Here is a 14742-nt window from a genome sequence, read left to right on the forward strand (position 1 = left end):
AGAAGTATTACTGGACTTGTCAAAATGGAAGCCAGAGGTTCTGTGTATGGAGGAGTGGGATTGTACCTGGATGGGGAAATGTTGTTTATCAGGATGGGAAATACTACAGTAAGTCTGTATTCTTGTGAGAATGAGCCAGCAGGGAGGGAGAACTGGATGATGCAGGAGAGTGAGGGAAAAACACCGAGGGGTCCACACACCAGCAGCACTAGCACCACCTGACGCTCCTTAGAAATGCAGGCTCTCCACCCACACCCCAGACCCATCAAGTCAGATCCTTCATTTTAACACGTTCCCAGGTGACTCATTCACACATGAAAGCTTGATAAGAACTGAAACAGAGGATCAACGACCACGACAAAGGAAGAAAGAGTTCCAGAGCAGTAAGTAAAGAGAAACTGCCCTTTGATAGGATGTGGGAGGGGGAGACTTTCTCCACCTTAACAGCAGGAAAGAAAGCAAGCTAAGGAGCACTGAAAGGTTTACAGATTTGGTGGCAAGAAGAGAAAATTCCCACCTGATGGCTCCCCATCTCTGGTCTCAAAAAAGGATGAAGCAAGGTCCTCAACTGACAGTAACAAGGGATGGGTTATGGAAAGTCTGAGGACTAGAGAAGAAAGGATGAAATCGTCTTGAAACGTGGGAAAGTGAACTTCTTAGGGACACACTTCTTGGCCTGGCAAAGCACTGAAGGTCCACTTGAAGTTTGTACTTATAAATTTAAAATGAAACTGGCTTCCTTGTGCAAATTTCTCTAGCAATATTTATCTCCATAGGTTCACCCTAGAGAGAAGGTGGGTAACTGTGCTCAACCAGGGTTTTATTGGATATATCACAGGGAGGGATAGGAGGCAGAATAACCGACAGTACTTGCAAGAATCTAGTTCAAAAAAGAAAACATCAACTGAGCCTATAGGAATGAACAGGCTCAATGGTTTGGAACTCATGATGAAGCTGAACACTGTTAAGAGTAGGGGGTATTAGAGTAAGTGAAGGAATTATTTAAGAATGAGATGCCTGCAAGAGGATATGAAGGTTATATCCTCATGATGAACAGGTCTAGGATGTGACCATAATTCTCCATAGCTAAGGAGGAGTGCAGAAAAAGATGGCTAAAGATGAAGAAAAAAAAAAAGGAACTCCAGGGGCAGAGTATTAAATGGGCCTTCTACGTTGATATTGATAATGATGATAAATGAAGTTTTTACATTTATAGCTTCTTGTTAGGCAAGCATTCAAGAAAGGATACCTGAAGATATAACTTTGTTAGATCTGTTCAGGTCTTGCTCATGGATAATGTTTCACTTTTTCTGGAGTAATAGTTGCAAATGAATGCAAATCAAGAAGAATTAACTACTCAGTCTGCCAAAGGGAGTGATAAATTGCAATTTAAGCATCTTCAGAGCACAAATAACTAATCACAGTTCCATAAAAATTTCCAAGAGGAATCTGCAATTGATACAATCTTATGCAACTTAGTCAAGCAAATCTAAGACTCATAATAGGAAACAGGACAAAATTACTTTGTTCTTGGATTCAAAAAATATTTACTCAACACTCACAGTGTATAATATCCTACTCCGAATGCTGGGAATTTTATAATTATCTGTTATGAACTAAATCATTATTAAATGTCATTACAGATATTGCAGACTATATAGAAATCTATTTTAATCATTTTAACAGAATTTTTTTCTTAGTCAAAAGGTAATGGGAAATTTTAAGTAACTTAAACAACTTTAGCTTTCATTTTGATTTAAAACAAAAACAGTAACGGAGTGTGCCTTAGTCTGTTCAGGCTCCCGTAACAGCAATAACCACAGAATAGGTGGCTTATAAACAACAGAAATTTCTTTTTTCTTTTTTTATTTAAATTCAATTTAGTTAATATAGTGTATTATTAGTTTCAGGGATAGAATTGAGTGATTCATCCATTGCATATAACACCCAGTGCTCATTACATCAAATGAGCACCTTAATGTCCCTCACCCAGTTACCCCATCCCCCCACCCAACTCCCCTCCCGCAACCCTCAGTTGGTTTCCCATAGTCAAGAGTCTCTTACGGTTTGTCTCCTTCTGTTTTTATCTTATTTTTCCTTCCCTTTCCCTATGTTCATCTATTTTGTTTCTTAAATTCCACATATGAATGAAATCATATGATAATTCTCTTTCTCTGACTTATTTTGTTTAGCATAATATCCTCTAGTTCCATCCAGAAATTTATTTCTCATAGTTCTGGATGCAGGACATTCTAAGACCAAGGGACCAGCAGATTTGGTGTCTGGTGAGGGCCTGCTTCCTGGCCATCTCCCTGCTGTGACATCACATGGCAGAAGGAGCAAGGGAGCTCTCTGGGGCCTCTTTTATAAGGGCATTAATCCCATTATAACCTAATCACCTCCCAGAAGCCTCACTTCCTAATATCATCACATCGGGGGGTTAAGATTTCGACATAAGGATTTTGGGCAGAGAAAACCTGCAATCTGTAGCGGAGTAGCCATGCATAATAGAGGACTTCACTTTTTCTGGTTATAAGACTCATTTTTACTCAAGTGAGTATATTCCTACCTTATTAATCCAGTACATGACAGCATCCTCAATATCATAGGGCAGATCCGTGGCTTGAAAAAAAGCTGAATACTGTTGAGCACACGCAATTACTTTCTCTATACTGACCATTTCTACGGTGTAAGCCATCATTAGGGTATCTATCATGGCCAAATGAGCACTCTGCAAATAGAAAACAAGAACACAGAGTTTAAAAATTACACTTAAAAACTGCTGTTTATATATTTTAAAATATTAATAACTCCTAACAAAGAGTAACAGAACTAAAGAGTACAGAAGACAAGCCTTAATAAGAAAGCACAAATGAGAGATGAGCTAACTGAACCAAACTAATTTATTGTTGAAATAATTATTGAGGATCTTTAAGATACTCATTATTTTCTACTCAGAGAATGTTCCTTTTCCTGTTTTTCATATTTTTAATAATGTTGTAATCATTTACTCAGCAATACAATTTACAAACTTCAAAATGCTATGTCTGGTGCGCTGATTATTAATGGTACTAGTCAATTTCTGATCTTTGACTATGCTCTTGCCTAAGGCTTCACATCCACGTAGAAGTTTATGGATTCTACTTCTAAAATACCTCTCAAATCTACTGATTGCCACATTTCTCACACTTGAAGGAGACAAAGAACTAACTGATTCTCCTGGCTTCAGCTTCCTCATCCCGTTCACCCAGCAGCCCAAGACTTCCAATCGTTCCTTTGCCTTTTTTGTTGGTTGATGTTTCACATGTTTGCTTGTTTTTAAACACAAAAGTTTGCTTGTTCTATGGTGATTCTTAAAAGTTCCAAACATTACAAAGTACATAAAGTAGAAACTACCTCTCTCCTAGTCCTCCTTCCCTAGCAATGGGTACAGTCTGATATGTATTCTTACAAAATAATTTAATGCACACCAAATAGTAAACATTCACATTGTTTACTATTCTCTGGCATTACAAACAATGCTACAACATTATATTTCTCCAGAAATAATTCTTTACTGTGGGGGTACTGGGCCCAAGAACAGCCACATTTTAAGTTTCCATAAATAACCATTAATCTGCTTCCTAGAAAGTTTGTGGCAACCTTTATCTCCTGCCAAGAATGTTATCACTGTGCCTGTCTCCCCACATTTTTTGCCAGCATTTGATATCTTTCACTTTTATCATATGTATCTGTCTGAAAGGTTACAAAAAACCCCCACTCGTTTGACTTTGCATTTTTCTGAATGAGAATGACCATCTTTTTACATGTTAAACAAGGAATTTGTATTTTTTCCTTGGAAAACTGCCTACTGATATCTTTTGCCTACTTTTCTCTTTGGGATGTTCATCTTTCTTTATTTCTTGATTTGTTAGAGCTTTTACTATATTAGGAACATTAGCTCTGTGTCATTCTGATAGCAAATACACTTTCCTAGTTTGCCTTTGAATTTTAAACTTTGTTTAGAGTACGGTAACCTATAGGGACATTCTAAACATATTCTTGGTAATATCTGTCAATCTCAGCGTTCTCCTTCAGAATTTGCCCCATGTTTACAAAAGGCTTTCCCACCCCAAGAACATGGAAATATTGTCGTCTATTTTTTTCTATTACTTTAAATCTATCTAGAATTTGTTTTTGAAGACATTATAAACTAGGGACTAGTCATTTTTCCAAATCAGAGATTTCATAATATCATTCTCTCATGAAGTCTACCTCATTTACTTTATAAAAGTCTAAACTCCTTAAGAGAGGTGAAGTTCTTTAACAGTTGGTCCCTATCAGTTTAGCCTAATAACTTACCATTTCTTTCCCCCAACCACACTTCTTTCAAAACAGCCACAGAAGACTGCTGTTCCTCAAACCTGTCACCAATTTTCAGGTTTCCATGCCCTTGCTGTTGTCATCTTCCTTACAATATAGACTAAGTCCCGACATTGGCCTGATTGTCACCTTCATTGTAAAGGTTTTTTCCAAGTCATTTTCCAATCAAAATGCCTCATTTTTCCTACAGAATGAGTACAGGTTCCTACAAAATAGTGTCTGTACTTGCATTAAATTCTGACTTATGTGAAGTAGGGCATTGGGCACTGGTATTTTTAAAAAGCTCCCCAGAAACCAGGATTGAGCATCACTGACTTATTTCACCATAGTACAGTCACCTGTACACAACACTATTTCCCTAGTGAGACAGAACGACTCGAGGGCAAGGACATGATCTTAGTTATCTTCGTACTTCCTATACCTAACATGGTACCTGGCAACTAGCAAGAACTGGAAAGAAGGAAAGAAGCAGGGTGTCTGGGTGGCTCAGTTGGTTAACCATTCGACTCTTGATTTTGGCTCAGATCATGATCTCAGGGTCATGAGACTGGAGCGTGCTTAAAATTCTCTCTCCTTCTCCCTCTGCCCTCCCTGCTCACACAAGCTCCAAAAAAATTAAAAATTAAAAAAAGAAAGAAAGAAAGAAGCTAGTCTGTGGGTCACCATAAGGAATGAAGAGCTAACTTTACACTGAAGCTTAAGAAAGAGAGTTTTGACTAGGAGGTGATAGACTAGCCTATCAAAAAGTCAGCACTATTTATAGAAAGGCAGATACTTTATCTTAATAACGATAATCATAAAACCAATGGTGACTCCTACTTATTAAGTCTAACTTATGTGCCAGATACCATGCTGAGTACTTCGTTAATAAATTTTCAAATCTTTTCTGAAATAAAGCTGGAGATAATATACACTTACTATAACCCTCACAACTCTCTAAAGGAAGTATCATTTACATTTATATGTGAGGAAGCTGAAGTTCAGACAAATAGTTTGTCCAAACCTAATGTGCTCTTTCTACTGTATCAAGCAGTTGGCAGAAATCAAGTCATTTAGTTAGGCAAGAAATATGTTTTAGAAATGATAAATAAACATCATATACAAGAAAGAAAAATAAACATCAATAACTGTTTCAAATTCAGGTCATATTTTCATATTCTACCTTATCTGAGAAGTCTTTTCCAGACTGCTATTCCCCAGATAGCCCAGTTACTCCTTCAGACTCGAAGTGGCACACCGTATCAATTCTAGCATTTCCTTTCACTCAAGTCATTTATCTGTTTGTGTCCTCTCTATTAATAAACACTGGTCCTAGAGAGCAGAGATCCCATCTTTTTTATCTTAGTTCCTAGCACAATGTTTTAAGGAGGAAAGCTCTTAGAAATCAGTATTTAAGAGAATTAAAAAATTTTAGCCTAACTCTTGAATAAAAATGTGGGAAAACATTTCAAGAGCTATAAAACCATTCATGCACTCTTTATCAAGATTCTTTCTCTCGGCAATTTATTCTACAGATATAATTTGAGAGGAAATAATAACTATGTGAATGAAAGTGACCATTATAACATTATATATAACAAAAAGGAAGGAAACAATGTTACAAACATAATGAGTAATTTATGGTACCTTAAACTATTTAACAGTAGGAGAAAATATGCACAATACAATACTGAGTGGAAAAAACAACACTGCACACAATAATGTTCAAGACACATACCCATATATATGCATACATATATGTATACACATACATGTATGGATATACACATAGAACATATATAAAACAGGAAAAGCTGCAAAAAAAAAACTTAGAAACTACCTTGTTATAGTATGCAAAAAAATGCATATAAAATCTATCATTTACTTCAAAAATTAAGATAGTAAACACTAAGTATAACTAATTAGTAATACATTTTCAAAACAAAAACATTCTCAATTCACTGATCACTTCTACAAATTCAAAAACAAATTTTAAAAAATTCCACTCCTGTCCTTACAGTTATTTCTATATGATATTCAGCCACTTTTAAACTAAAAACTTTCAAAATATATAAGTAAATAAAGACTTTCAAATTTTAGTATTTTTTTTTTTACCCTTTAACTTTACAATATGAGATAGAGATAAATTAAAAATTATGTGAAACAGGGGCGCCTGGGTGGGTCAGTCGTTAACCGTCTGCCTTTGGCTCAGGGCATGATCCCGGCATTCCGGGATCGAGCCCCACATCAGGCTCCTACGCTGGGAGCCTGCTTCTTCCTCTCCCACTCCCCCTGCTTGTATTCCCTCTCTCGCTGGCTGTCTCTCTCTGTCAAATAAATAAATAAAATCTAAAAAAAAAAAAAATTATGTGAAACAAAGAAAGGGAAAAGCTACAAATAAAAAACTTAATACATAATGTAAATAAAGCTGCATTTAAAGCTACAAATAGAAAAGTATATACACAATGAATCTAGAAAAGATCAATAGTTAAAAAAACCCTCTAAGCTACAATCAGTATAATTTATATCTCTAAATAAAATATACATATGTAATTTCTTACGTAAAACATGAGATCAGAATAACGATAACAGCTAATACAGAGTACTATGTGCCATATAATGTTTTCAGCATTTGTATTACCCTCATTTAATAAAACCTATGAAAGGGACTATTATTATACTTATTTTACAGATGAGAAAGCTGTGTAACCTGTTCAAGGTTACTCAGCAAGGAGGTAGTGATGTTGGGATTCAAACCCAGAAGTTTGGCTCTAGAGCCCATACCACCTAACACGAATACTGCAGACTCATCCCGATACCCCACTCTTTTTTTTTCCTTTTTAAATTTTATTTTTTATTTTTTAATAATTTTTTATTCTGTTATGTTAGTCACCATACATTATATCCTTAGTTTTTGATGTAAAGTTCCATGATTCATTATTTGCATATAACACCCAGTGCACCATGCAACACGTGCCCTCAATACCCATCACCGGCCTATCCCAGTCCCCCACCCCCTCTCCCCTCTGACGCCCTCAGTTTGTTTCCCAGAGTCCATAGTCTCTCATGGTTCATTCCCCCTTCTGTTTACCTCCCCTTCATTCTTCCCTTCCTTCTCCTAGTGATCTTCCTGCTATTTCTTATGTTCCATAAATGAGTGAAACCATATGATAATTGACTTTCTCTGCTTGACTTATTTCACTTAGCATAATCTCCTCCAGTCCCGGTCATGTTGCTGCAAATACCCCACTCTTTTGAGTCTGCATATGGTAGGAGGAGGCAAGGCAGCAGCGGCAGAAGCAACAGTTGTACATCGAGACTGCCATGGGGCAGAGCAGAATGGGCCATCTAAGAGCAGCAGTATAAAGACTGCTTACAGAATAAAAAGCAGTTCCAATTAAAAAGGAAAGGATACAGAATCCTAATGAACTTACTTAACAGAGCTTAAAGTATCATACAAAGGCCAATAAATAGTAGGTTCTATATCTGTGTTACAAAAGTTATCTTTTTGTTACTTCCAATCAGTGGAGTCTAGATAAAATAAGTTACATTTATGCATTAGAAATAAAGTTAAAGCTATGACATAAAGAAGTGTTTAAGCCTCATAAATCAGTAAGACAGAAGTTCTAGTATTGTATGCCTCTTATTACTCTTGTATCAGATTTAGACACAGAACTAAAAAAATATTCCTAAAAAGAACCCAGGTCCTTCCTGGCCTACTGTGGTACAGCGGCTCTAGCACCTACCACATCCAAGCAGTCCTAGAGGGATACAGGAGGGATCTAAGACTTAACAAATCAATCATGAAGAATTTGAATTATTCTGCTAAAATGATATGCACAGCATGTACATATCAGACTGTGGTCTGTCAAATTCCAATTCAGAAAATTATACCTTGCATATTATTTATTTTCAAAACAGGTTTACTGTATGTTTACTTTATCTTTAGTTTACATGGAGATAAAAGTAAAATAGCACTAAACTCACTGAAATACCACTACACACCCATTAGAAAGGCTATAATTAAAAAGTCACATAACAACAACTGTTGGCAAGAATGTGGAGAAATCAGAACCCTTATACCCTGCTAGTGAAAATGTAAAATGATGCAGCTGCTGTGCGGAACAGTTTGGCAGTTCCGCAAAAAATGAAACAGTTACCATTTGGTCCTACAATTCTACTTTTAGGTATATATATTCAAGAGAAATAAAACCATATATCCACACAAAATCTGTACACAAATATTCATAATAGCCAAAAAGGTAGAAACAACCCAAATGTCCATCAACTGATGAATGAACAAAATATAGATAATCCATACAATGGAATACAATTCAGCAATAAAGAGTGATATATACAACACAGAAGAACCTTGAAAACAATATGCTAAGTAAGGATGCCAATCCCACACACACACAAAAACACATATTATTCCATTTATATGAAATGTCCAAAATGGGCAATATAAACAGATTGAAAGTACAAAAGCAGTTGCTTAGGGTTGGGGGTGGGAGATAGGGAGATAGGATGGTGATGGTAAAGGGTGTAGGGTCTCTTTTCAGTGTGATAAAAATTTTCTAAAATTGGTAGTGGAGATGTCTGTACAATTCTGAATATACTAAAAACCATTACATTGTACACTTCAAATGGGTGAATTATATGGTATGTCAACTATATCGCAAGCTGTTACTCAAAAAAATCAGATTAATTTGTGATGCTCTCCTCCCACTTTTCCAGTATAAATACCTCATATATCACCATTTCTGGTTCTAAATAAGCCATTACCTATATGTTTGTGAAGTATCTTTATAAATACTTCAAGGTGAAGGGTGATTTCTTTTTCTAGATAGTGGGGTATTTTAAGTAATATCTAAGAAAGATCATAAATGATCTTTAAAAATAAACTATTTTTTATCCAGATTAGTTGGAAGCCATAAGAAATTGGAAATAAAAATCTGTGAAAGGAAAACAAAATTTAGCATACTTATTTTTCTTTCTACCATCAATATATAGGTATCTCCTGCTTAAAGGTATGCAGAATGCAAACTTATGGAAATAAGTGTTAATTTATTTTCAACAATATCTAAAATACCCACTGTCTAGAAAAGTAAATCACCCTTCTCCCTGAAGTAGCTAGAATCTTAGAGATTTCTATAGTTGGTATGAAAATAGAAATTTTCCAGAAAAAATAGACACTTCTAATCATCTCTGTCTTCTGGTGTAAGGAAATCTCAGCACAGCAAAAATCCAGCCTATTAAAAGTGGGTTGGCCTTAGAAACAAAGTCAGGAGTATACATTGACCAACAAAGATTTTAGTTGTAACCCACAGGAGAATTACGGCCCGCTGTTCATGACCTACTGATGTTGTACCCAACCTGTATTAAACAGAGGACCAAAGAGCATCACTGTTGCTCTGCTATCACCAGATAATGTGAAAATGGCAATACCGACAAGGGAGGTGATGGCCATAGGATTCAAAACATCCCTCTCCTGAGTTTCAATATTAATTCTGCCTAAATTTAACAAATAAAACACACCACAAAACAGTTGAGAGTTCTCTTAAATCTGTTTCTATAAGGGTTGCATGGGCATCTGGTTTATATCCTGTCATTTACATCTGGTAAATCTGACAATCATACTACCCAATGGAGAACTATTTTCAAGATAATGTTGAATCAAACTGATACTAAGCTTTATTGCAAAAGGAATATATACAAAAAATAGTACAGCTCAAATGTCTATTAAGAGTTCCTGACCAATGAAAGATACTATGTCTCCTGAGCAATTCTACCAACTTCATCTGAAATATGTCCAAACTCTAATGACAAGTGTATTGAAATGAGGATCTACTGGGTAGACACATATAGGAACTGCATAACAGTAACCAAATACATATGGTAAACAAAGAAAATAGTCTATCACAGTGGTTCTAAATCTAGCTGATCATAAAAATAACAAAATCCCTAGCCCCAAACCTTAGAGATGGTGATTCTTTAGATCCCCAGAGAGGGGCCAAGAATAGCATCCTAACAGGAATCTTACCTCCAATAGTCCCCACAGCCACAAGAAATTAACCTTCTACAGCACATCTCTAATCACAACATTCTACAAGCAAAAACCTTCCGTGACTTCCCAGGGCCTACCAAACAAGTCCAAAATTATTTGATTAATGAAGTTCTTCATGATCTTAAAATAATCACTCTTTCAGGTCACATCTTCCACTACTTCTTATTTAAACCCTATGGTCTAGTAGTGTAGATTAAGAGCAAGGACTATTTAAGTGGAGAACCTAGGTTCAACCTTGACTATGCCATCTACTATGTGGTTTTGAGCAAAGTCCTCAATTTCTCTGTGCTTCAATATTCTTATCTGTAAAATGGGATGACAATAATAGTACAAAGCATTTTGTGCTCTAAAAATAACATGGTTTTTGTCCAGAATAGGATGCTGAAATACTGCTGAGATACTGCTGATGGAGGTGGATCTCAGCCAGCAGAGCCATATTAAGATGGGCACAGGAGGCAGTGCAACTGTCCCTAGCCAAGAGCTGCATTAGGATGGGGACGCACCTCTCTGGGAAGGAGTCCTGGGGGCAGACGCTTATTTTAAGATTCAAATATGGAAAAACTCTATGATTCCAGTTTTGAATTACAGGTAATCAGTAAGAACTCATGATTATATACATGTATTTTTCCTAGCCCTAACTTGACAAAAGGGCCTAGAAGCAATAACTACTAAAGCAGCAATAAATACATCTGTGCCCAGATCTTGGTATCTAAATAACATTTCCTCCATTAAAATAAAACCAAGGCTCTTTAGAAAATGGCTGAATCCAAGTCAGAGACAGAAAAAGTATAAAGTGAGCCTGGAATATACAGTTGTGTCAGAAAGAAAAAAAGTATTCAAAGACTGATGGAGCGGGGCGCCTGGGTGTCTCAGTCATTAAGGGTCTACCTTCAGCTCAGGGCGTGATCCCAGGGTCCTGGGATTGAGCCCCGCATCTGGCTCCCTGCTCTGCTGGGAGCCTGCTTCTTCTTCTCCTACTCCCCCTGCTTGTGTTCCCTCTCTCGCTGGCTGTCAAATAAATAAATAAAAACTTAAAAAAAAAAAAAAAAGACTGATGGAGAGATGTCAAAACGTTATAGAAGCCAGTGTGCATGGGGCTCCCTCTGGCCAAATATGGGCCCAACTGAATATAAAAAAGATTAATGACAATAATGAGTTATATTACAAGGAATTAAAAACAAAAAGAATCCATAAGTCCATGGTGATAGTCATTATGGGGGAAAGAAAGAGAAAGCTTTTCTTTATAGAACAATGCCAAGTAAGAAATGTAAAAGGAATGAGAGCACTTTAAAAATCACCATATTCCAACCACCAATGCTGTAATTAATTCAGCAAAGATCATCAACAGATGCTGAAACCACTAGGTGGAGCATTAATGGGAAACAATATGCAAACAATGTCAAAGTATCACTCCACACAAGGCTTCCTAATTACAAAGGAAAATATGGTCAAACTTAGTATCACCAATAATGGGACTATCTGCCATGATATGCCTCCTGATGAAATTCAATGGAAAGTATACAACATCACCTATGCAGCATTTGTGGCAAAAATTTTTAATCTGAATCTAATTAGGAGGAATCAACCAGACAAGAGGGGGTTAGGGTATAGTCTACAAGCTAAGTTGTTTGCATTCTTCAGAAATGTCAATGTCATGAAATAATAATGAACTAAGGTAGGGAGAGGCAACTGTTCTAGACTTAAAGACAACAAAAACACATTGGTTAACAAAAAGTAGTAAATGATCTTTGATTGTTTCCTGGTTTGAGAAAGGAAAAGAAAAAAACTATAAAGAACATTTTAGGTACAATAATTGCAGAAATATAAATATGGACTACATGTTAGATAATATTATTGTAACAACATTTAATTTCTTGGTGTGATCATGGTACTGTAATTACGCAGAAAAATGTTCTTGTTTTCATAAGATTCTGAAGTGATTGTGTGTGTGTGTGCGCGTGTGTGCGCCAGCAAAGAGAATGGGGTGGGGGGGGGAGGCAGGGAAAGGGAGGAGAGAAAATAAAAGCAAATATGGCAGAATGTTAGTGTCAAATATTTTTTAACTTTTTAGCAGAAAAACTTCAGAATAATAATTTAGAAACAAAGCTCATATTTATTTTCCACAGAAATCGGTAAGTACATTTTCTACAACATTCTTATATATGCTATACCTAAGTCAGCTAAGGTCTAGAGATGAATTTACAGATCTTGTATTGATATTCCTATCCCAAAATTACGTTACAGAGCAAACTCTGAGGGATGGCTGGCTCAAACTGGAGCTGCTAATACATCCATAGAATAAGTTGTTTCTGTTTACCTTTTTGAGTCCTATGTTGTTGGTGGCTTTCTTCCCAAGCCCTACCTCATAAGGAGTGTACTTCGAATGTTTATTTGTTCAGTAAAGAAGTCATTAGATGGCTACTGAAAAATACACAGCCTTAATATAGTTCTAATTAAGCAACACTTGCCAGTCCTGTTGCTACAATCAGATACAGCACCTGAGAAAGTTTCAATAAACCAAAAAGCAAAAAAAAAAAAAAAAAAAAAAAAAGATAAGAAAAAAACCTTTAAGAATGAAATGCCTTCAATTAGGGTTTCAAAGCAAATATAAGCCACTTTACTGATACCATAAACATGGAAAGCAAGACACAAGTGTTTTTAAGTCAGAATACTGTCCTGGCATCAGTAACATCCAAATACAGCAACCCTTCCAAGTATTTCTTAAGAAATTTTAGGATGGGGACGCCTAGGTGGCTCAGTCTGTTAAGTGTCTGCCTTCAGGTAGGTCAGGATCCCAGGGTCCTGGGATCAGAGTCCCACAGAGGCTCCTTGCTCAGCAGGGAGCCTGCTTCTCCCTCTGCCTGCCACTCCCCCTGCTTATGCATGCTCTCTCTCCCTCTGATAGACAGACAGATAGGAAGAAAGAAATTTTAGGATCAAGTGAAGAGAAATCATATTCCTTTGTTATCATTTTGCTTTATCATATACAAGTAACAATTTTTTTGTGAGAACTTCTAAGATTTTCTCTCTCAACAACCTTCAAATATATAACAATTTTTTAAAGTATAGTTGACATATAATATTACATTAGTATGTTAGCTACAAGTCATATGGCCTCTATTATGTTGAGGTATGTTCCTTCTATGTCCACTTTGTTGAGAGTTTTAAACATGAATGGATGTTTAATTTTCTCAAATGCTTTTTCTGTATCTATTGAAATAATCATGATTTTTATCCTTCATTTTGTTAATGTGATGTATCACATTGGTTGATTTGCATTTACTGAGCCATCCGTGCTTCCCTGGAATAAATCCCACTTGGTCATGGTGAATGATCCTTTTAATGTATTTTTTAAGTCATTTTGCCAACATTTGGTTGAGAATTTTAACATCTATGTTTAATCAGGGATACTGGTCTGTAATTCTCCTTTTTTAGCGGGGTGTTTGTCTGATTTTGGTACTAGAGTATGCTGGCCTCATAAAATGAATTTGGAAACATTTCTTTCACTTCCATTTTTTTGGAATAGTTTGAGAAGAATAGGCATTCACTCTTCTTTAAATGTTTGATAGAATTCACCTGTAAAGCCATCTCATCCTGGACTTTTAAGTAACCATTTTTTATATAATACATAGTTAAATATATTATTTTTAATAATTTATATACTAATAACTCTTAAAAACCCCTAGGAATACAAGTCGGGCAATAAAAACCCATCATAATTACTAAAGTTTACTGATCTCTTATTATAGGTCAAGTACTACATTAGATGCTTCACAAGCACTATTCTATTTAATCCTCACAATCATAGAAGGTGGACAATATTTTCATTCCTTACTACCAATAAGAAACTGTAGCTTAGAGTTTCAGAACTAGTCCAACGTCAAACAGCTAATTGTTGCAAACCCCATCTGTCCTACTCTACAAAGTAACTCAATCACTACAATTCTGCCTCATTGGCAGTGAAGCGTTCACCAAAAGACACTGAAATCATTTCTGCTCCAAACTGTAGCATTCCCTTTTAATCTCGAACATCGACTCTTTAAACATTTCTGTAATTAAACTTTTTATTTTGAGATAACCATAGGTTCACAAACAATTGTAAGAAACACAGAGATTCCATATATCCTTTACCCAGTTTCCCCCAATGGTAACATCTTGCAAACCCATAGCACAGTATCAGAGTCAGGATACTGACACTGATACAATGAAACTATAGAACTTATCACTAGAATCTCTCTCCACTGCCCTTTGCTAGCCACATATATTTCCCTCCTGCCCTTCCCTCTCTTTAAACCCTGGCAACCACCAATCTGCTCTCCATTTCTATAATTTTG

General features: G+C 36.1%; 1 protein-coding gene across 8 annotated transcripts in view; it reads right to left on the bottom strand.

Annotated features, from left to right (window-relative positions):
• Positions 1-14742, bottom strand: part of CAMSAP2 (calmodulin regulated spectrin associated protein family member 2) — a 111375-nt gene that overhangs the window by 47623 nt on the left and 49010 nt on the right. For all 8 annotated transcript variants that reach the window (XM_045787708.2, XM_087857404.1, XM_087857397.1 and 5 more), the window contains exon 3: positions 2570-2731. In XM_045787708.2, coding sequence (XP_045643664.1) covers positions 2570-2731 — 162 coding nt within the window. The remainder of the gene's footprint in view (positions 1-2569; positions 2732-14742) is intronic.

The sequence above is a fragment of the Ursus americanus genome, chromosome 2 (genome assembly GCF_024610735.1).
Source record: "Ursus americanus isolate L20-20 chromosome 2, mUrsAme1.1.p, whole genome shotgun sequence".
Lineage (NCBI taxonomy): Eukaryota > Metazoa > Chordata > Mammalia > Carnivora > Ursidae > Ursus > Ursus americanus.